At 35.4% G+C, this 24,916-nt stretch overlaps 1 protein-coding gene across 1 annotated transcript in view; it reads right to left on the bottom strand.

Moving 5' to 3' along the window:
* LOC145675827 (regulation of nuclear pre-mRNA domain-containing protein 1B) overlaps positions 1 to 24,916 on the bottom strand; it is a 105,060-nt gene that overhangs the window by 5,670 nt on the left and 74,474 nt on the right. Inside the window, exon 5 of the mRNA XM_081746563.1 lies at positions 1,644 to 1,819. Coding sequence (XP_081602689.1) covers positions 1,644 to 1,819 — 176 coding nt within the window. The remainder of the gene's footprint in view (positions 1 to 1,643; positions 1,820 to 24,916) is intronic.

Here is a 24,916-nt window from a genome sequence, read left to right as displayed (position 1 = left end):
TTCTCAACAATTATTTAACATTATGATACATTTCGAGCTCATCAATGGAGCTCTCCTTGAACTAACACAGCCAACAAACCTACCAGTTTAAGCTCGCAATAATTAACAAATGATAGCAACTAACATCATGAGTATGTCATGTGTTACTTATTGTTAAGGTTTTGTTGTTAGTCGATACGTTCAAAAAGAGCTCCATGAACAATATGTTATTTGTTACGTTATAACGTTAAAACGGCTGAATCATGTGAAATAAATTTTTGAACGTAATTCCTACGTACTTTGAACTGCGTTTTTATCTTGTCACTTCTATTAAAACGCGCATGTTAAAGCGGTCAGAAGGGCGTTCACAATTTATGCTAAAAACAGAATATCTCAAATTCTTCAAGTTAGAGAGACGGAACCGCTTTTAAGAAGGGGAACGGGGCAATTTACATACTTTCTTCACCACATTCAAATCGACTTTTCTATCTCATCATTACAGGAAAACTATGAACCGTTTGAAATGAATTTTCGAACATGGTTACCACTCTCATTGAGCTGGATTTTTTATCATGTAAATTTTATTAAGATGTGTATCCTAAGGGAGTTGGAGGGAGTTTAATACGTATGCCAAAAATAGAGTATCTGACAACCACCTACATGTTAGGGAGTTGAAACTTGGTATATAAACTTCTTATTGGAAACAAATGGATACCTGCGGCAACGTTTTTAGAAATTTTGCTTTAAAGGGAGAAATTTCTCATGTTCTTCTCAATAACTAAAAATGACATCCAGTTTGTCTGAATCATTATCACGGGAAAATGGATGAACCGTTTGAAATGAATTCTTGAACATAGTTAGAACTTGGCTCATGTTGGGTTTTTATTTATTTTATTTAACAATCACAAGATACAGCTCAGAGGCCATTTTATACTGAATATCTAACAATAACAACAATAACAACAACAACAATAAGAATGGCTAGGATGTGGGAAGGTATCGGCCAGGGCCTGTTTAGTAGGTACCATCTCGGCATTTGCCTGGTAGGACTGAAGAAAACCCTGGAAAACTCCAGTCAGGATGGTCGGCAGCGGGAATCGAACCCACGACCTCCCGAATGCGAAGCCAATGCTCTACCATTTGAGCTAGTGCATCCTAAAGGAAAAAGAGGATTAAAAATATACGCCAAAAGCAGGGTATAACACGAGTCTTTATCTTACGAAGATGAAAACTCGGCACGTAAACTCATTTGAAATGTGTGACCATGTGCTGCACCCTTCTCCAAAATCCTGGCTATACGAAGGAGAGGCCAATTTCTAGAATATTTTAATTTCCCAATTTGTTCTCATCAAATGTCCAAAGTGAGGAAACGTTTCAATCTTTTAAAATTATTTTTTTAACACAGTTATCACTTGAGTCGACTTGGGTTTTAATCATTTCAGTTTAACTGAAATAAGTGTTCTCAGGAGGGGGAAAAAAAATCAGATTTAAATTTTTCGCAAAAATATTTGTATAAATGTGTTCTTCCAAAGCGAAGAACGGACATTTCAGCTAGTATTAAATAATTGTTGAGACCGATTTTTTTTTTTTTTTTCGCTTCTATATTATCATAACACAGCCTGTTATTCAGTTATGCTGGAGATAATTACCGTCAAAAAACTTACCTCTAACCTATCTTCTGCCTGAACAAGTAAATCCTTTTGCGCTTGAATGAAGTCTTGTAGCATAGTTCCTAACTTTTTCCTATCATCCATTTCCGCTGATAACCTACTATTATAATCAGTTAATAATTGGACTGCTTCATTCACTTGTTCTGCTAGCTTCTCCGCAGAGGCCTTATCTGCAAATATACAGAAATAACAAATAAGTGTCTTTTCTTCCAGATGTTTATATCCAATTCTATTGCTTTATTGCTTACAGCACAAGGCATGTTGTGCATATATATAATGAAGATAAAAGTATCAATAAATAGTATGTGAAAGTGGTTTACATTAATTGTGATATTTCGCAAACACTCTTATAAATTCAACAAATGTTAGTACAAGTGCTCTAAAAGTGAACATCCTACATCCAGATCATGTATCTGTGGTAGACGAACTGTGTATTCAAATATTCTCCTTCAGTTTCGTCCCATTCAAATTTTACTACTCATTTGCTTTAATCATTGATTTAGTCTGTAGTGCAAACGACGAGGTTACGGAGACAAAGGAAGTGGTGTCCAATATACAGAGCGATTTGCAAATGGCTATATTCAATGGCCAGGGAGAGGGGATAGAGTTGTAAGTAAAAGGGCATTGAACTCGCTCGGCCATGTCATTTTCGGCACTGTACCTTGAGACGAACAACATCCTAGAAGCAGAATTACAGAGATGGAAGTCTTAACAGATGAAAAGTGTGGTTTCAGCAAGATGACGTCACCGCGATACTCCCAGGGTCTCAATGGATTTTTTTAAAGTCGTGTTCCCCGGCCGACTCGTGTCATGATTTAATGATGTTCTTTGGCCTCGGAGACGGTAAAAGAGAACAGCGAGGTGTGACTATGCATTAATATTCGGCGAAATTTTATTCATCTACATGACACTTTTTTTTTTAAACATAATCCGTCTTAAACAGCATGTAATACTGTATTCTTTCATTACGGTATATAAAGTGTTTACATTGAAGTGATACATTGAAGAATTATCTGAAAGTACGATGAAGTAAATACTCTAAGTGTTGCAAATAATTCAAGCAACGATGGCGAAGAATTTGCAATATTTCAGGCAATATTTCAAGACATGGCTTACTAATATAAATAAAAACCCAACTGGAACAGACAATATAACAACTGAACTTAAATCTTGAAACCGTCTGGCACATTTTTCTTAACAAAATGACATTACATCACAATGCCAACACCCACGAAATCGTTTTGAAAACTGCTCTTGCTCTCATCCACGGTCGCTCCAAGTATGAAAATCGATGAATATACAGAACTCACATATTTACTTGTCCATATATATATATATATATATATATATATATAATATGGGACACAAAACATGTAATTTATTAACTGTCAAAATATCACATTGCAGAATATAACCCGTGTAGGTTTTACTGTTTTATAATTCTATGACCAACTGCTTCATTATTATAACCCTTGGGTGTATGCTTAACGTAAATTTATAAGTTCAAACTTGATTTTTTAAAATTTATTTTATTTATATATAATATAGTACCAATTTTGCGAAGGTTCATTTATCCAAATTTAGCTTGAGTTCCTACTTATTGAAGTTACTGGGTACATATTTATAAGAAACGTGGCTTATCTTGTACTTCTTGATTTCTTCCATTAATTGGACTTTTCGACTTACGCAGAGATCTTTCTCGGCTTTGGTTTATGCTGCGCCACCGGACTCTTTCTGTTACATCTTCTAATGTGGTTTAAATCTTTCTTAAAAATACAAGTTTACGCAAAGTATTCCGTAAACTTTGTTACTGTTTCTTCTTTCACCTATTCTTCGACACTATAATTTTGTCTATCCACTCACTATTACGCACAAAGCTGACGTTTCAATTACTGTTTTTGTGAAATTCTACCTTATCCTTTACTTGTGTTATTGATGAATTGTTTCCATTTAAATTCACTTTCTGTGACTATTGTACGCACTATATTCCTATGAATATATACACTTTGTTAATAAACACACTCAAACTTAAACAAAAGCACACGGAATCTACACTTGAATTTTTTTCGTGCATATGTTACGGGTAATGTCTGGCCAAACTCTCAAATATTATAATAAAAATGTCGATTTGGATCCACAAGAGCCGAGATGACAACGAAAAGAGGAAGATTTTCAGTTTAGGAAGCAGAAATGCTAAAAGTAGTTGTTCAAACGAAGAAACGTGAACGTACCAGAGGAAGATGAAGTGTCTAGTTCCATGCAGGAGGACTTTACCATCTGTTTCCTATAATGGAACCACCTCCGATATGGTTCAGGCTTTGTATAGTTCAAACATAGATGAACTGTTAGTATCCACACAAAAATTCCGGAAATTGTTGTCACGTAAATCCAATCCACCAATTGATGAGATTACCCAGACCGGTATCGTCCCTCATTTTATGGATTTTTTATAGAACAATAGGATTGCACAATTACAGTTTGAAGTTGTGTAGGTGTTGATGAATATAGATTCCTGCATCTCTTTTCAAATTAGGATTGTAATTAATGCGGAAGCTGTTCCCATTTTTGTCCTCCGTCCAGGACCTGAGTATGAGGATGTTCAGGAACAAGACGTATGGGTACTCCGCAACATTGCTGGAGATTCTCCCAAGTCTATGTCCTTGATCAAAAAATTCTTGTTCCAGTCTTGCAGAACAAACATAGGACAAGACAAAGAAGTTTTGAAAAATCAGAAACACAAGTTGGATCTTCCCACAAGAAGAACTTCTAGTTTGAAAAGAAGAATGAAAGACATGTAACCTGCACGTAGTTAACAAAAACTACTAAAGTAGTTTACGCGTACATATATTCATAGGCATATAGTGCGTACAAGTCACAAAAGGTGTATTTAAGTGAAAATAATTTCATCAATAACACAAAATAAAGGACAAGTGCCGATTTCCACAAAAACGTAATCGAAAGGACCAGTTTTGCACGTAATAGTGACACGATATGATAAATTATAGTGTCGGTGAATGGGTGAAAGTATACGGCAACTGCAACAAAGTTTACGGATACTTTGCGTAAAACTGTTTTTCTTTAAGAAAAGTCAAAACCACATGAGATGTAAAAGAAGAGAGTCCGGTGACGCAGTATAAGCAGATCATGTAGGAAGATCTCTACATAGGTCGAAATATCCAATTAATGAAGAAGAAGAAGAAGAAGAAGAAGAAGAAAAACAAAACAGAGATACAAGTTAAGCCATGTTTCCTAGTTTGACATTTTTCATTCTTATTATATAAGATTCAAAAATATTGCTCTCAATGTGTGATGTAGATTTCTAATGATTTCAACCTCTTTAATACTACGATTGGACATTCGTAGATGTTTGGAAAGGCTTTAAATCGCAGATCTTGATCTTTAGATTCTCTTAGTTATTGACATATACCTATTTATACTTCCGCATGTACACTATTCTCATCATTTTTTTTTTTTTTTTTTTGGTAATCTATAAAATATTTCTCTATATTATTCGAAGATTTATAACTTGCCTGTAAACCATATTTCTTTGCAACTTCATTCAAATTGACTGTTGGTTAAAAATGAATAGCTCGCTAAGATAGACCGTTGACATTGTAAGTTTTATCATATTATTTAATGTATCGATTGAGGTTATTACGGATATTAAAAGGAAAGAGAAGAAATGAATGTTCCGAACTTCTGTAATCAAATACATGAAACGGGTAAATAAAGTAACAATAATTCTTAGAAACAATAATAATTCCACTGGCTCAGAAATCGAATGCAAAAAGTATAAACAGACTATAATACTAGTTTCATACCAGGTGGAAAAGATCAGGGAAATGGGAAAGAAAAGTTTTGCTATGCAAGGGGGGGGGGGGGGTACTGTACATCTTTCCTTAATGATGTGTGTAATCTTAGTATTCTCCGTTGTAATGGTTCTCGCTATTGTCTCTCCGGCACAATTACTATTTTGTTTTAACCTCAGTATCATGTAAAACTTTCATCTGTAATTTTTCATGGTAACACTTTTTTTTTCTTTCTTTCTTTCTTTATGCAACTGAACAGTTGGGAAAGTATTAACACTATGGGTTTATCTATCACACGTGACAGCAACTGAATGCTTTCAATGTTACAATGTCATCAACTGCCAATGACTTTGGCGTTATCCTTTGTTTATATTAGGTAGGCTAAAAAGTATTGTGTCTTATGCGCACAAGATTGCGTTAGTGTCCTGTATCTCAGGATATGAGTCGCAACAGGTCCGGCCTAATATCAGTTGACAATTGAAACTACTAAATGTGCAAAAAGTGGTGGAATTCATATAATTAGGTGTAAGGTATTGTCCATACAACTGTCCTATATTTAACAATTTTCTTCCGATATAGGCATAAATGCTGCAGACCCAACTATTATAACTGTGGCACATTTTGTCGCTCTCATTTGTCGTATTTATAGGAGGTTGCTACTAATGGCTCCAAGCATTTGAAGCACTCCCAATACCACTTTCTTGTCACTGCTTCGAATACTCAGCACCTACAACTTCGCTAGTTTGACTTTCCACTTTATATATATATATATATATATATATATATATATATATATATATATATATATATATAGTTTAAGGTTCCACGATTATGGTCCGAGGCTACGAAGAGAAGTAATGGTAATAATGAATGACTTGGTGAAATAAAAAGAGTAGGAGGGAAAGGAAGAACTTCGACAAAACTCAAGTACACGATGTTTGGTCACCCATCTGGTGCGAGCTAGGATCGAACCAGAGTCTGCATCTACGTACCAGAGGTGAGCACTCTATCACTGAGCCACAGCAGCTCCAAAATTTCCTGTTATCGTTGTATTCTTTATCCTTTGTATTACAAATGATAGATGACACGACAACCCTGACAAATAATATGTTATCCAGTGAATGATAATTACAACAAAAGCAGATATTTGAAATAAGTAAATAAATAAATAAATAAATGCGAGAGTTTTTTAAAGCTTGTAAGGCATTGTTATCTAAGAAATCTGACTTCTATTTATAAGCTGTTTACTAAATAAATTTCAATTTTGAGTCAGTTTACCTTGCAAACAGTTTCTATTGTAATTTTTAACATTCGGAAATTATATGAAGTAAATAACAGCCTCTATTCTCTTGATTTCAATATAAAGTGTTTTATATAAGTGCTTTTTGTTTTCTTTTTTATATTACTTTGAAGTCTAATGTGTATCCTGTCCCTTGAAATAATCACCTTTCTACTACGAAATCATCGTGCTTGTACAGTCCGCAGCAAAAAACCTGCAACATGAGCACGTAAGTTTATTGTGAAACTACGTCTAACAGAGCAGGGAATCAACATAACGCCTAAGTGGCACGAATCACGCCAGGAGAAATCTCGGCGTCCTCCATTGCACACTTATTTTAGAGCAAAACACTTCGTCGTTTCACAATAAACTTTCATGCTCATGTTGCAGGTTTTTTGCTGCGGACTGTACGTATTTCTTTAATTTACATGTAATTTCAAACCAACAAGTTACTTGTGATTACTTGAACCAGGAATGCCTGTGAATTTACAGTAATAGAAGCCGTACCTTCAATAATAATCGAACCAGAGACAACGGTGGTAGAAAACAAGCTTTCTATTCATCGTGTTTCTGAAAAGACCGGACTAACATACGCAAATATTGGAAATACGTATAATAAGAATTTATTAGAATAATTTCCTGCTAAAAATTAAATGTTAAAAAAGTGTCCTTTATATTGTATTTATCAGCATAACTTCTTACGAGGTTTGTACCCTGAGAAGGTTTTGTTTGTTTGTTGAAGTTTAGCGTCCCTTTTCAACAATAGGGCTGTATAAGACATGGACCTTCAGTTTAAGGTGGAATTCGAATCTCCGTAATGCCCAATGCTCTCCCATCAGGAAACGAACCCGGAACTCTGTGCATCAGAAGACACGTGTTAAACACGAGACCAGCGGGGAGTGCTTGCAAAAATTTTGGTTATTTATATGATGCACACTAAGCTTAGTTTCTTATAAAAAACTTAAATTGTATTATATTTTCGTTCAACTGTTATTAGCAGACGTGTGTATTATTATTATTATTATTATTATTATTATTATTATTATTATTATTATTATTATTATTATTTGCGTGCGGTCTCTGGTTCGACTTTATTGACGGCATAGAACTTCAAATTTTGATTCTGCATTGTGATGCAGCTACGAAGCTAGGGTTTGATTCAGGTTTATTGTCCTCAAACTGGGCATAGCTTAACTAAATAAGGTGCCGAGAGTGTCACTCTTATCAAGCTGTGCATTATAGTCCACAGTACTTATGTTGTGTTTCGTGCGAGCGTCATGTCGAAAGCAAAATTAACAGAAAACCATAGCAATGAGTTTGCTAGGATTTTAGAAGGGTGCACGTTTGACCGTGCATTTACACTGCCTTACTTCAAAGTACAAGGTGTGTGTGTGTGTGAAAAGGCCGTTTTCTCTAATTGTCACTGAACGTTTTCTCGAGACTACTGATGTGAAATACAGCGTGAATTCAGGCCCAAAACCCGTAGCATGAAACCAAAGGATATTGAAAACAAACGAACAAAAAACATTTGATGACAACAAGTAAACTTGTTTATACGTCAAGCTGCTGTGTAGACAAGTTTACCTGTTCCCTTAACTTCCCACGGTTCAGTGACAGAAACCAGATGAAAGCTGGAACTCATTCAATAAATAGAGAGAAGGCTGCAAGGATTAGAAAAGAAAATCTGGATAAAACCAAGAAAAAATGTGAAAAACTATAAAAAAAAAAAAAGGTTATTTCTTTTAATTTATTTTATCATTTGTAATGAAACAAAAGCAGACTCAAGTTTTCCAGATATTCAGACACATGTAGATGTTACGATACAACTGAAAAATAAATTTCCCAAAAAGATGATGGTCTGGCCAGCATTACCCAAGATGAGACGCTTTCTCCAGCTTCCGTGACCGGTCAGAATATGAACTGAGGGTATATACGAGTCTTTGATAGTTCCTGGTTACAAACAACAACAGGGCATATATGAGTCAAAACGAAATATATTGGAAACATGGAGAAGTGACATAACGATGACTTCAATAAAGAGAAAAATCACTCAAAAAAGCCACTCTCAGCATCCACAACTGACGTGACGACGACTCAGGAGTCTGCACAAGTGACATGCACCGCCTCCTAAGGAACGCCTTTACACGCCGCCCGAATCAAGTCAATTATCTGAGTCTTAGTGTCACAGGTAATGCAGTTGGTAACTCGCTCAACCACGCCCCCACATAATAATCCACAGTATTGTAATTAGAAGAATACGGGGTCAGACGTTAGGACTACTGAAATCGTAAAAAAGTTGTGACGATCACTTCTGAGTCTTCCCGGCGGTATGGCTTGATCACAGTGTTTAGCAACTCTACACATCTATTCTAACAGAGTCTGAGTTCCTGTTCAAAGACGAGTAGTCTTGCCACATCACCCTTACTGAAGACGCACCCAAAATCTACTACATTTTGAGGAAATTTAGTGTGTATGATACTATGAACATCTGACGGAGTGTAGGTAATCTGTTGCTCTGGAGACTGTGCATCTTGTGCTAACAAACGGTTTTTTCATTGAAGATGAACCACATTGTTCCTGATTTAACGGGGTATTTCACTTTGTTAAGGAGTTTCTTCGGCCCATTTAGAGGATTTGTTGAGCTTTTTCTAAAGGAATTGGCCTTTGCGCCTCTTGTAAAAGTGATAGCGAAGGTTCTCAGTTACAGTCAGCTTCATTTACATCCATTTCTCGCGCTAAAGCTCGCATTGCCTTGGGTCGCTTCCATCTTTCGTCACTTTATCCTGCAATTATCTGATAAATTCTGGTGTTCGGCAGGAATCGGAACGTCATCTGTGTGTTTTCCTACCGGTCATCGCTTCGTAGTCTACGTTGCACCTCTACATTTCACATCATATAGATTTTACGGTTTTCACGGAACATTGGGTACCTGTCTTGATTGCCGAAATTGAGGAAGAACTCGTATGAGGAAAATTCACTTGCCATGGATACACAGCCTCAGGCCCAACAAGGCGTCATTCCATTATGCCCGCAATACAGTAATTCGTGCAGACCAACAATATGCACTATGTTTCAGGAGTGAACAAGCCAACTTCGGTGCCATAGTACAAGCAAATTGATCGGTTTTGGGTAATGGTAAAGAGGGAAAAGATTGCTAAGAAGCTCCTTTGTGGGAATATCACTAAATTTAACAGAAGGCAGATCAAGCTTCCGAAACAGGCAAGAAAAGTCTTATTATAGATCTTCACGATATGCTACCTGAATGAATAAATTCTAGTTTACACAATGTACATGTTTTATATTAAATAGAATTTTGGTCTTGAAATCTTATTTATTTTTCCTGAATTCTTTCATTTTGCGGCAATAAACATGAATGAAATCTTATTTCAATTAAAATAAGGTTACCAGATGTCCTAGTTTCCCGAAAACATTCCCTATTTTCATCTTTCGTCCCTCCAATATAACTTGATCATCTAACAAGTCCCGCCCCAAATCCCTAGTTTCCTTTTATAATATTTAATTCCATGGCTTTCCCAGTTTTATTTCACACACATATCTGTATAGATCCATTACAAATTAAGATAGCTGAAAATCTTACTACGAATGGAGAATTTATTCAATGGATAACACACATTCCAATACATAATTTTAAGTGATCCAGCTAATGTGTAACAAAATAATCAGCTTTAGACTTAAAGTGATCAGTTCCTAAATTCTGTTTTAAAAAACCTCTGGCCTTAAATTAAACATAAACTTAGGTCTAAAATAATAATAATAATAATAATAATAATAATAATAATAATAATAATAATAATAATAATAATATCAAAGTTTAGTGGAGTGACCACGTATAATTCAATTGAAAGTCTGATATGTGGGCGGCAACAGCATCATGGAGTTACTTTGTTTTACGTCACAAGAAGCTGGATTAATATCAAAGATTCTGTGTCCTTAGGACCATTCCTATCAAAGGCAGGCATACTGTCCAATACATATTTATGTATTAGCATATAAAGTAAATAAAAATGAAATGAAATATTTCAGTTTAACGTCCCACAATTATGCCCGTTAGGCCAAGGGAGACGATGATTAAGGCAAGTAAATTTTGATGGAAGAATAAGGTGGGAGGAAACGGAAGTACCCTGAGAAAACCCACGGACACGATGTTGTCCATCACAAATTTATTTGGCCGGTGATCAAACTAGGGACCCCACGCACCAAACGTAAGCGCTCTACCACTGAGCTACCTTGCCTCCCTGAAAGTAAAATAAAAACCATCGTATCAAGATATCATTAATAAAATAAATCTCTTGTAAATTTTTGTTACTATCTACTGTAATACGTATCCATACCCATATTGTTCGTATACATGCATTTTATGCTATCTGTTTGCATAAATACGCTAGGAAATTGCTATAGTCCTGCACGATTTACAAGTTTTTTGTATGTTTTAATTGGCGAAACAATTAACTACTGGTAAATGTGATTTTAAAATCATGTTCTAAGTTAGTAATTTTTTTTTTTTTTTTTTTTTTGCTACAAATAGCAGAGATTTCTTTTTTTCTGGAATTACTATATTGAATATTCACGAGTTTCTATTGTCATTACTACGAGAACGCACGTTCTTCACACGGAAAGAATAAGGTTCAAGAAAAATATCTGAAAGATACATACAATTTTTTTTTCTGGTTTCAAAATGCTTGTTAGTGAAAATTCGATCTCACTGGAGTTATGTAAACGATCATCGTCGTTTCCCTTCTTATGGGTCACCATTAGTAAAATCTCATCTTATCGTGAGCCATGGGATATATTTAAAGAAAATTTCACGGCGCTACGCTTTATAGTTTCGGGAATGAAAAACAAATCAAGAAGACCTTTCCCCTTTAGGGGACACATTTCGGTAATTCTCATCTTATCTACAGCCTAGGATTCAAGGCTAATATTTATAGGAAATTTCATGGTTCTAAGCCAACTAGTGTCTGAGATTTAGTGATGAATGGGTTTAATCTATTATATACATAGATTAAATAATTAACTAAGATTTAAAGTATACGAAGGTTTACCGCCCTAGAACATAATTACCACTTTGCCCTATGCCAATCCATGCCGATTTGAATTATTATTACTCACCTAGATACTGCCGAACTGTTCAAAAGAAAAAAAGTATACACTCTTTAAAATAGAATAGCTGTTATATTATTATGTATATTATAAAATTATAATAATACAAAAGAAAAAGGTACAATACAGACAGTTTCTTCGTGCAATTACAATAAGTGATCACACTACCCACCACCAACCTCCAAACACTTTTGAGCAGGATGCTCTACATTCGTGGTGACAGCATCCAGAGTAGAAATTGCTTTGCTAGTCATTTCAATTTCGTGCCACCAATGACAATGGCTTCTTATCTTGACGATCCCCCACAAGTAAAAATATACGAAGGTTAAACCACGTAAACATGACGTATACTCAATCAGGTCCCTACATTCTATCCAACGTCCCGTACAGTTTATCCAGGTTGGCGCGCACAACTGATTGCATCGCATCGCACCGCATCTATTAACACTAACGCCATGCTGCTGAACTCGTAACCAATACGAATTAAAACGTATCGAATATATGCCATATTTTTAGTGTGTATATATTTTTTTGAACAGTTTGATATATCCCCCTTCTGCATCTACCCCTTCCCCTAAACTTTCCAGATAGAACTCCAGCGCGCAATAAACGCGCGGGAGACAATTTCCGCCTATCTCAGATGTTTCGACTTCATCATCTGTATGAAATTTGGCGATTTCTAGCATTCCAACTTTCACATCCATACAATACAACGGGTAGAAGTATAATTTTATAACTTTTTACTTTTAATTTCTTCCATATCAATGGCGACAATGGAATATCTTATTGAAAGCATTAAAGGCTGATGCGAATAAAATGTCCGCTCTGACGTCTAGTAGGAAACTAACCTCAGCAACACAACACCGTTCATGCGTCTAACGTCATAAACTCCATACATATCCAGCAAACAGGGTGGGTACCCGGGCAGGTGGTAGTGCGTTGTTGAACAGCGTAGTATGGAAGTGCATTATGGAAAACACTCAATTGTGAGTGATTTTTCGTTACGAATTGAAACTAGAAAGTCTACACAGCAAGCCGAAGAAATAATAATAATGTATTTGAGCCAGAAACGGCGACCGAAGCACCATTTACCGTTGTTTTGTCACTCTTATAGCAGGTACAGTATGTAAAAAAAAAAAAAAAAAAAAAAAAAAAAACCTTTCAGTTTTACGTCCCACGGTTATGTCAGTTAGGCTAAAGGAGACGGTAATGATGAGAAATGAATGAAATGGTGGAATGAAAAAAAGTTGGAGGAAACGGGATAAACCCAAGAAAACCCACGAGCACGATGTTTGTCCACCACAAAGTCCACACGGCGCGAGCTGGGATCGAGCCCGGGACCCCAAGCACCGGAGGTGAACGCTCTACCACTAAGCCACCGCGCCCCCCAGGTACAGTATGTAGTATGTGTATGTATGTATATGTAGTATGTATGTAAACGATTTCCGAGCTGAACTGTTGAACCAGTTTAGACAACTATACGGAGTACTGTAATTGTGACCTAAAGGCCTGTTATATTCTTAAATAAATAAATTTTGTTCCAATGAAAAGCATTGCAAAATGCATCGACCAAAATCATGTTCGTATGAGCTCTTCAGAAACACCGCGGAAGCAGATCCTTGGAAAGTGTTCGTGCCATTGCAGACGAGCTAGACACACACCATACCATTGTCGTTCCGTGTCTCTTGGTAAGGTGAAAAAGATAGATTCATGAGTACCACATAAGTTGACACCGGCTAACATAAACGCCGCCTGAAGGTTGCAATTATCTGAGTGTCTGGAATAACTCTAAAGATTTCTGCATGGGACTGTCACTTCCGACGAAATATAGATCTATGTAAATGGTCAGGACAGTGATTGGATCGTGACCAACGTCCAGAACAATGTCCCAAACCACCCCCCGACCCGCAAAAAGTGTTGCTGCTGTTATAGTGGATGTGATAAGATTATATCATTCTCCGTCGAAGCAAAACCATTCACTGCGGATAGTCTTGAACTTCATGAGATGCAACCCAAACTTGCTCGCAAGCATCCACCAATGGTCAACAGAGACGGTGTCCGCATGTTGCGGCGGACAATCCATGCTCACATGTTACTCAAAGGACGGTGCAGACTCTCCTTGAATTACAGTACAAACCTTTACTCACTCAGCATATTGTCGATGATTAGGCAGTGCAACTTGCGGTTGAAGACTTCGTCGCATTATAGACTCCATACTTTTTTTTTTTCTCTTGTCACGGAATCCAATCTTTGACCAAGCGATGGAAATAGTATGTGGTTGCAGACGGCAACTATATTGTTTAACCAGGTATTGCATTTTTTCCCTTGCGTTTGGAAATGACGCACCTGGAGCAGATATTTTATTCGCATCAACCTAATAGTAACACACATTCCCCGTTTCCTTCTTCACTCTTCCACATTATTGATTGGTTGGGATATAACGGGGACGTCAGCGATGAGGCTATTTGTTCCGATGCCGATGATGTTTTTGGCGTCGCGTACACATAAACATAATGATATATTATTCTGCACATTGCGATGAATATTATATATATATATATATATATATATATATATATATATATATATATATATATATATATATATATATATATATATATATATATATATATATTCCAAATCCATAAATGTTAAAATGTATGTAGTTTGAAGCTAAGCTATCATAATACATCCTATTTACAGGCCAACATCCTGGCATGCAATCAACTACCACTGGTTGTCCGCAATCAAAGAAAATCGTGGAAAGTCGCTTTTGAGATATGAAATCTCGTTGTTGAACGATCGGTCTTAGATAATCTTCGATCAACCGCATGCAGTTGTGGATTCAGGAAATGCGTTCACTTTAGACTAAAATTTTGCACTAACTTTCGGGATGCATTGTTTCGAAAGCGAAAGCGAGATCAACCCTTCCCGGAATTATCTTATAATTATATAATTTGGATTAACTGTAATTCAGTTTTTATCGATTTGATACCACTTGTCACGATAACGACTCAGGACCTAATCTGGATCCTTGAGAATGCAACACTAAAAAAAGCGAGAAAACTCAGTACAAGGTAGAAAAAGAAAAAAACACTATAACTACGAGGTGAAAACAATAAGTGATAACATTTATAATAATAAAATATAAACTAAAACAAATAATACATAAACAGAAATAACGCTATGAAAAATATACATAATAATACAACTGAGAACCTAGAAAAACAAATTGCTCAGAGAATGTTTACTAGATTAACTCTATAAATAGCATTCCGAAAACTGTTATTAAAAATAGCATTAACTTTGGAACACAACAATGTTTGCAAGACAGTCTTAAACGTTCTCTGTACTTTCGAGTATTCAGAACAGTCTACAATAATGTGAAGAATACTCAGTGGGACAATGCATTTATCAATATGTCAATACGATATATCAATATATATATATATATATATATATATATATATATATATATATATATATATATATATATATATATATATATATATATACACAGCACAATATGTGCAGTCAACATCGGAAAATAATAATGGGTCCGATACGCAAACGCGCCAAAAGAGCACCTCTTCTCTGCAACTATTATGCGAAGATGGCAACCAATGTTACAATATGATCACCAGTGAGATCGCATCTATTGAAATAGTCTCTATCACGACAGTGGACCACTTGGTTGAAATACTTGAATAGAACAATGAACCGATTCGGCATAATCGATTTACTTTAGCAGTAACTGCAGTATGTCGATTAGCATTGCAACCAAGTAGAACGAAAGAAAACGAAAAGTAGCGGGTACAACGTCTCCTTATTGCATAATATCTCGAAAAAATAAACACAGTTTCTTACCAAATTCGCATTTTATTTCTTGTATCACTACGACACGATTTGATCAATCTTACACTCTTCTTGAGAATTCCGAATTTTTATCGGGTCCTTTTCGCACCTGAATCTCTGCTCGGGTTGACCCGAATTAGCACGCTTTAGTCAGTACGAAATAACTAACGCTGAATCGTGCCGAACCAAACTGATGAATCCAAAGTCGAACCGCGTTTGCCCCAGATATGTCTGTGTACCAATCCGTAAAGTTTTGCACCAATACTTGTAGAATTATATCTGTATTCGATGTTCGAGAATCGATTCGTTAGTGCCGTGGCAACTTGTTTTCATTCATTATATAGATAAAGCGCATAGCACAGTTGTTTGTTTGCTAAATAACAAATACATTATGGAATGTGAATGGTATGATAGTGAAGTGAAGTGGATACTTTAATAGGAGTTCTAAGGGGAAAAAATTCAAGATATGCTATTATATATATATATATATATATATATATATATATATATATATATATATATATATATATATATATATATATATATATATATATAAAAACACGTTCGGAAATCAGAAAATATTTAGCGTTATTTCGGACGTATTGCGGGCACAATCATTGAGAAGCAGCCAGTGCAATGTCGGGGTAAAATAAAGAACTTTCAGCACGAATGAAGTAAAATGAAGGGCAAAATAGGAAATCCGGAAACAATAAACATTCCTCCAACTTCTATATGAAGATGAATTACATTTCAGGAAATTCTGTTCACTAGTGGATTTCTCTCAAACCTGCAAATCCAGTACTAAAGGTACTTTGGATCCATACTGAGTGGTACCGTGCTGCTGCTGCTGCTACTACTACTACTAATAATAATAATAATAAAACTAAATGAAAAAAGACCTTATATAACCTACCTCTTTTAACCAAGTTACAGGCTTTCTTGAGGTCTACTAACTGTTAGATGAACTACAACGTTATACTCCTACTTTCTCGCTAGCATCTGCCTAATGCTGAATATTTGGTTCAGTGTTGACCTATTAGGTCTGAAGACACACTGACAATCTCTGATCACTTCACCTACATAGATTAATTGCGCTGTAAGGATTTGATCAAAATCCTGTAAAATTTAAGACGGAGCATGATACTTCCATTAAAAATATATATATATATTAAAATAATAAATTACAAGCTTTCATCGGTATAGTTGCATTAATATTTGTGTTTTTTGCATTGGACTATTGAGCTATTTTTTTTTGAAAGTACTTTATAGACCGGATATATATAATGAAACGTGTGTGACTCATGTTATTGGAGCTTTTATTCCATATTAATTGTATCCACTTCTGCTATCTCTAAGATATAATAAGAGTGTTAGTCATCTATTATTATTGTCTGTTTTGTCGCCTTTCTTAAAGATAAGTACTTTCAATACTGTCCGTTCCTTAGGAATTTTCTTTCTGGCATATTAAGCAAATTAATCTGTCTCTTTAATTCAGGTAGGGCCTCTTGACTGAAACAGGATGTGATTCGGACTTTGCAGTTCTTAATATTTTAATTGATGATTTCATTTCTATGAGGAGCGGTTCTCAATTCTTAATTCTGCAGTGTATATTTTAGTGCTATTTTCCTCGCTTTTAAAGTGTATTTCACAGATTATTGGAACCTATTTTCATCTATAACATTTCCGTGATCAGCTAAAATGTATCCACGTCTACCTAAACCATATTCAATTGGGCACGATATTCTTTTCTGAATTCACTTATTCCTTTGTACAAAGCCCTTATGTTTATGTTTATTTTGTTTTCATCTATATCTACAACATTGTTTTTCATATATTCTCTCTTCTTATTCCTAAAAGTAAGACCTTCTTTCAGTGTTTATAGTATACTCATTTCAGTTGTTTATTCACGTATTTACATTCCTCATCGAACCACGATTTACGCCTCTCGGCTCAAGCATACCCTATACCTTCCTCTGTTATTCCTTTTACAGTTTCACGAATGTTTTCCTACGTTTCATGAACACTGGTGCTTATTTCATCATCACTTTCATTTTCGCCATGGACTGCGCTCTGCAAACCTATTATAAGGATAAATCTGAAATTCTTTATGAACGTATGGATTCTTTAGTTTTCCCCTTCGCTTGCAGCGTCCGTATTTCTCTTCATTATCGAAAGCATTTGTCGCATCATTCTAATCACTAGATTGTGATCGGAATTACACATTGTTCTTCTACAGACAGAACATCTAAGGTGTTGCTGTGCCTCTGATGATGTACTAAAACATGTAATTAATTTGGTTTCTTATGCAACCGTCCGTGGATATCCACGTACATATGTGGATGTCTTTAGACTAGAAAAGTATGGGTTAGATTCTTGAGTGATAGAAAGATTATCAGTCGTACTCCTTTACCAATATATATATATATATATATTTTTTTTAACCGGTTGCTGGATAGAACTTTGGAAACTGGTCAAAAATACGTTATAGTTCTTCGCAGAAACTGCCGTAAAATCTTCAATTTCTTCCGTTGGTGTGTGGACATTTACGACAAAGGTATCATGACACCGTTTTCGTTTGGTGTATGACACACCATGATTTGTAAATTCGACTTGATGAAGATATTGTTCCGTGATATAAATTCGACCAGTAAAATACTATTCTTAACGAAAAACTCTAATCTATGTATATTGCTTCCTCCGCAGAAAAACGTAAACTACCCTATCGAGGGGTTATCCAACTAACATCCTGCGATTTACACAGACTTCTCACGTTCCATATTCTTAATCTAATTTCTGTATTTTAATCTTGAGATTTTCTGTAGTAGCTCCGCCCTGGAGTTCGACCGAAGAACAATTTTACCTCCGGAACACTTTCACGAGAGAAGCCATAAGAAATGCTGTTTTTAATCAAATCCTTGTTACGAGATAGACCCAACCTTCAACTTGAAGGAAGAAGACTTCTTTCCATAGTACTGTAGTCGTTAGTCACATTGACTCCACCTTGTTACTCTTCTATACAAGTATTGTAACCGCTAGACACATCTTGGCTTATCTAGGTACTCTCCTATTAGCAATATTGTAGCTGTTAGTCACACTGATTACAACTGGTTATCCTTCTTTCGCATTATTCTAGCCGTTAGTCACTAATCTATACTTAGTTACTCTTCTATTCGTAGTATGAGCCACACTTCCTACATCTAGTTACTCTTCTATTCGCAGTATTGAATCACATTGACTACGTCCAGTTAATATTCTATTCGCTGTACTGTACTTGTCAGAGTCATACCGACCACACCTAGCTACTTTTCCATTTGAAATATTGAGTTACATTGACTACATTTAGTTTTTCTTCTTATTCACAGCATTGAGTCTCAGTGACTATATAATTCTATAACTCCTTTTTTACTCGCAGCCGCAAGTCTCAGACTACACTTGGATATATTTCTATTTACAGTATTGTAGCCATTTGAGTCACATTGACTACACTTGGCTGCTCTTCTTAAGCCGTCAGAGTAATACTGACTACTTGTTATCAACTGGAATTAATATTAAGATGCAGTATCAATTACTATAATTTCCGCAAATTTGTCAACTGAAAGAACAGCAACCTTTTGGTTTCACCTGGTTACTTCGTTTAGATTAACTCGTATGGGTGACTTTTCTAGAACAACCCTACAGCAAACGTAACTCCATGTCATTCCACTCTGAATTTTCATATACATAAATAGTTCGACGATTATATTACTCACTATACTGCGGTATTTCCTATGTAAACTACATTAAAAAAAAAAAAAAAAAAAAGCTAAATTGAAAGTTCAGTTTTTATTGTAGTATGTCCCTAGACATATTTAAAATAGAAGAATTATTCGATTTTCAATATATATAATATCATCTTCAGATTCTAATTCGATAAATTAATAAATAAATCAGAGTAGAAAAGGGACATTGGATCGAGAATTGAATCACTGATGTCCGGGTTATCGTGCAGGTGAAATAACTAATACACCGCCCGGTCAGCTCCCTGAACACATTTTCACTCTTGAGGTCGGTGCTCAGCCTTTCTGACCACATGGACTAAATGAGATTACTCGTGCAATTCAATATCTGTTTATAGAACACCTATGATGGTTGAGTTACAAATTATACTAGTGATGATGTACATTGTTGAAGCAAGCAATCCTCCTTTCCTGAATTACATGACTAAGTCTCTAATGTCAAGCAAAACACACATTATGTTTTACGAAATCGGAGTATTGTTACGAAACTATCATGGAAATACATTATTTACGAATAATTGCGGGTAGGATGATTCACTCTCTCATTATTGATCCATTTCAGCTCAATTGGTAAGATGATTAGGAATCAACAGAAACATTTAAGCCATATTCTACCACAATCGAATGACTTTATTTTAGAACACACACACGAAATCAATAAAAACATTGAAGCCATATTCCACCAAAATCGAATGGTTTTATTTTACAAATACTATTGTAGGACACACACACATATATTAAATCATAGTGTGAGAGTATTAAGAGCAAGAAGAAAGTTCACTTGATTGACTTTAACTTCAAGCATTGCGAATTGTGTGAGAGCCTCAATAAACCTACATATCACATTGTATGAAAATGGAATAACAATCACATAGGAAGTCATGGAACATATTTTTTTTACAGCGGAAAGGGGTATGTGGGGTTGGAGAGGAGAAAAGTTTACTATCCCGCTGTCGACTGATTCTAAATACAAATACTAGAGACAAATTCTAAATACAAATACTACAAGCACTGCAGGAACGAATTCCCTGACTTTACCCGGTTTTCAAGAACATGTTTTGAAATTTTCTCTGATATGTAATTAGCCACACAGAATTTGTCTTATTGATGGAAAAAGAAGACTAAGAAAAAAGTGACAACAATGATACATAAATAATATAATTTTCCCTAATCAACCAGAATAATGAACAGAAAAACAAATACAACGCATTTCATGATGAAGTTACAGAACCTGACTAATAAAAAAGTCTTGCAAAAAATAAAGAAATTAAACATCCTCCCTGAAACTTTAGTCATATGGTGAAAGTTTGAAAGTTTCGTTATATATTACGGAAAAAGCCACAGTGAGACTTCATCGAAAAAGGGTGGATGTATATACATAAAACTGGCTATGGTACGTTAATAACATGTCTTTAGAATATATATCAATAGTTTATGTAATTCATTTCAGTTCTCTAAACGCTTTATTTCCTCACCAATATTGTGCACATCTGCCATTATTTTACTTTTCTTTGCTTCAAGCTCGTTCAGAATGAGCTGTATTTTTCTGTCTTCGGATTCTTTTCCTCGTCGTTGATTTGTTGCTTCTGCGAAACAAGTACGAGCATTTCGTGCATAATGAATTACGGATTTGCTTTCGGATAGTTACTCAAGGCCCCAGAAGGCACTGAATCGTACACAGGTCCGTGTGCTCTTTTAAATTATGTTACAAATTTCACATTGATTTAAAATCCTCTATCTACATTTAAAATTCTATGAGAGAAAATCAAGACTATTTTAACATCTCTGAAGAATCCAAATTATTTAGCCAAAAGTCATCAAAACGCTGACCAGTTCTAGAATATTGACTCTCAAATCTTTTACAATTTGAAGTAGAATAAAACTCTTTGAACTGCAACATAAATCTGTCTGCTCTATTGCCATCTAACCAATTATTTTCAACTAGTTCAGCTAAAAGAAGATTTTATTGCCATCCACTCCAACATCAGATCCTGCAGAAACATTAAAATCTAAACATGAAACAGCTTTATCAAGTTTATAATTTAAAGATGACTTTTACAGAAGTTTAAGAATATATTTCTGTAGAAACTTTTTCCAATTCGGCGAAAATCAAAAGTGTACAAAGCCGTTATTGGATAATATTTCTTAAAGACAGTACGTGCAGCAAAACCAATGTCACCGTTTATCACAGGAAGATTTTCTTCACTTTCCACATCAATTCGTATACTTGAACACGAAAAACTAAAAGCTTCTGGCTTTACGAACTTCTCCATTACTTTTTTTTTTTTTTTTTTTTTTAATTTTTTATCAGTTGATAAAGTGTTGTAAAGAAATGGACTAGGAAGAGCGTCTATCTGGAATTCAGTCAGGAAAGATTCCACTTTTGAAGCAAATGATTTTAAAAATGAACGTTCAGGAATAAGCATTTTACCTTCTTCCAATATACCTAACACGGTCCGATTGCTCGAAGAGCTGGGAACTTTCCTATCCTTCCTGACATCTTGAAAATACAACATAAATGTCTATGGCTCGCTGAGTAACACTACTATTTTCAAGACAACAAAGAACACATCTTTACTGGAAATTATTTTGAACCTTTATAGGTGTACTTGGCACGGCGTGCTGGATTATTCTTGAATAAGTTATACAGAGCTCTTGGACTTTCAACGATTCTCCAGTCAGTTACCTCAGATGCAGTCTTAAGTGTTCCATGCAAAGTAAGTAACCCACTGCTCCCTATATTACGTACTAGTGTACATTTCTGCGTCTTACCGTAGATAACATTTTTCATCTCTTCTTCTTCTTCCTGCGTTCCATTCCCCTTTGTCTTCGATATTAAATGCAAGTGAATAATGCAAATATGCAAAAACCTAATTAAGTCTCCTTATATTCTCTCTTAAGATATGTAATCCCCGAAACTTCGGCGTCTTGTTTACATACTAGGGTGCAAGGAGAACATTTGTGCAAAGTTTCAAGGTTCTACACTTACAGTTTTGGAGATCTGAAGAACCGGAAGAAAGAAAAAAATCAAGGCCCATCCATCCCCCCTTAGAATATGTAAATTCCCGAAACCTCGTCTTATTTAGAATCTAAGGTGAAAAGATATTAAGTGTGCAAAATTTCAAGGTTCTACATCTTAAAAAAGTTTCAGAGGAACGACCCACAAAATAATTAAACAAATAATTAAAATAAATAAATAAATAATTTAAGGCCCTCAATTCTTAGAGTATGTGATTCCAAAAACCTCGCCTTATTTGCAGTCTAGGTTGCAGGTACAACATTTATACAAAATTTCAAGGCTCTATGTTCAATAGTTTCGGAGGTCTGGTGAACGCCCAAAAAATATTTAGCCCCTCATCTCCCCTTAGTATACGCAAGCTTCAAAACCACACCTTATTAGTAGCCTAGGATGCACGGAGAATATCTGTACAAAATCTGGAAGGTTCTATGTTTAATGGTTTCGGACATCTGGAGAATGAAAAAAAATCTTTCTAGTCCCCTTTCCTTTATTCCTCCTTAGGATATGTATTTCGCAAAACCTTGTCTTATCTACAATCTATGATGCAAGAGGATCATTTCTAAGATCATTTCCATAACATTTCAAGGTTCTACGCATTGTAAATTTGAAGATCTGTTGGTGGTTAAATCACTCAGTCAGTCAGTAGATTTACTATATATATATATTTATCGAGAGAGAGACAGAGAGCTTACAGGGTCATTTGGTGACGTCTTCATATCAGATTTGAAGATCTGCAGAAATGTAAAGTTTACATGGGGGGCAATCCGTTAAAATTTAAATACTCTTTTCTACAAGGGTCAAAATGTCTCTTCGAAAACGATTAACAGATCAGAAGATAAATAATGGCATAAAAGCGCCGATGTCATGTAATGCGTGCACACTTGCCTTTTCACGGTACTCTAGAATCGCACAATTATGTCCATCTGCTTCTTTTGAGACATTTTATTAAGGGATCCATCAAAAACCCAGAACACAGTAACTAAAATGTATGTTATTTTGTCACGCTGAAGCTGTATTTTCCCGGGAATCTCACTAATTTGGAATGTAAGTTTGAATATTTTGACATCTTTAGTAACAGTGCGCATTCATGTATGTCATTAGACTTTGCATATACTATAGTAATTTTGCTGTTGTAATGATATCATTTACTAACAAGGGAACATCTTATATTGATAGTAGCATTGCCCAATCAAACAATGCCCAATCGATAGAGGATTGAAGAAAAGTGAGAAATCCAAAGTTTTACGGGCCGACACCCAGAAACATAGGAGATACAGAGAAAAGAAGGATCTGGAATCATGTGAAGATAGCAATGCAAAAGATTCACCGACAGAGCAAGAACTTCAAAATGATTAAAGTAATCAAAATGACATTTACAATACAGTATAGTAAGAAAACGTACCCACAGGCATGCTCAATAACATCATATGTAATGCAGTGTTGCCAACTGAGCACAAAATGAAGTTTTGTTAAATGGTACGGAACACAAATTATAACATCTAGCAAATCTAATTATGAGTAGAACCATACCTGTGAAGTCTTGATGTACGGCCGAAGCATTTTCGCCAAAGGAAAATGTCAGAATAGTACCAAAACACAGCACATAAGCTGATTTTCCACTTAAGCAAAACTGCTTCGACACGGTGCTTCGTCCCTTTTTTTCGTACTTCAGTGATTAGATTCTTGTTTGTAGTCTCATATTTTGGTTTGAACTAGTTCGAATCGTGCACTGTATGTCCTCTTCTACACCTAAGATTCATATAAGAATTCATATAGACCTATCCTCAAACGTTGGCAACACTGTACATCAATACTTCACAGGTATGGTTCTACTCATAATTAGGTTTGCTATAGATGTTATAACTTGTGTTCCGTGCCATTTAACAGAACTTCATTTTGTTCTCAGTTGGCAACACTGCTCAATAAGAGCATGCCTGTGGGTACAATGTTTGCTTACTATACTGTTGTGTAAATGACATTTTGATTACTTTAATCATTTTGGAGTTCTTTTTGTATCAGTGCATCTTTTGCATTGCTATCTTCACATGATTCCAGATCCTTCTTTTCTCTGTATTTCCTGTGTTTCTGGGTGTCGGCCCGTAAAACTTCAAATTTCTCACTTTTCTTCACTCCTCTATCGATTGGGGATTGTTTGATTGGGCAATGCTACTATCAATATAAGATGTTCCCTTGTAAGAATCCCTGTAAACTACATCATTCTGTCCCGGAATCAATCCATTTGCATCACAGAATCTACATTTGAGCACGCACCATCGAAACCTTTAACTTCTGTACGTGTTAAGTACAAATAGGATGACACTTCAAGTCAAAAAGTAACACAAGATATTGACTTGTTTCCTTGATTCACAAACGCATTGTTATAATAAGACGGACACGGCCATATGCAT

Source organism: Thermobia domestica, chromosome 18 (genome assembly GCF_964235325.1).
Source record: "Thermobia domestica chromosome 18, izTheDome1.hap1.1, whole genome shotgun sequence".
NCBI lineage: Eukaryota > Metazoa > Arthropoda > Insecta > Zygentoma > Lepismatidae > Thermobia > Thermobia domestica.
This window is presented reverse-complemented; position numbering and strand designations above follow the sequence as displayed.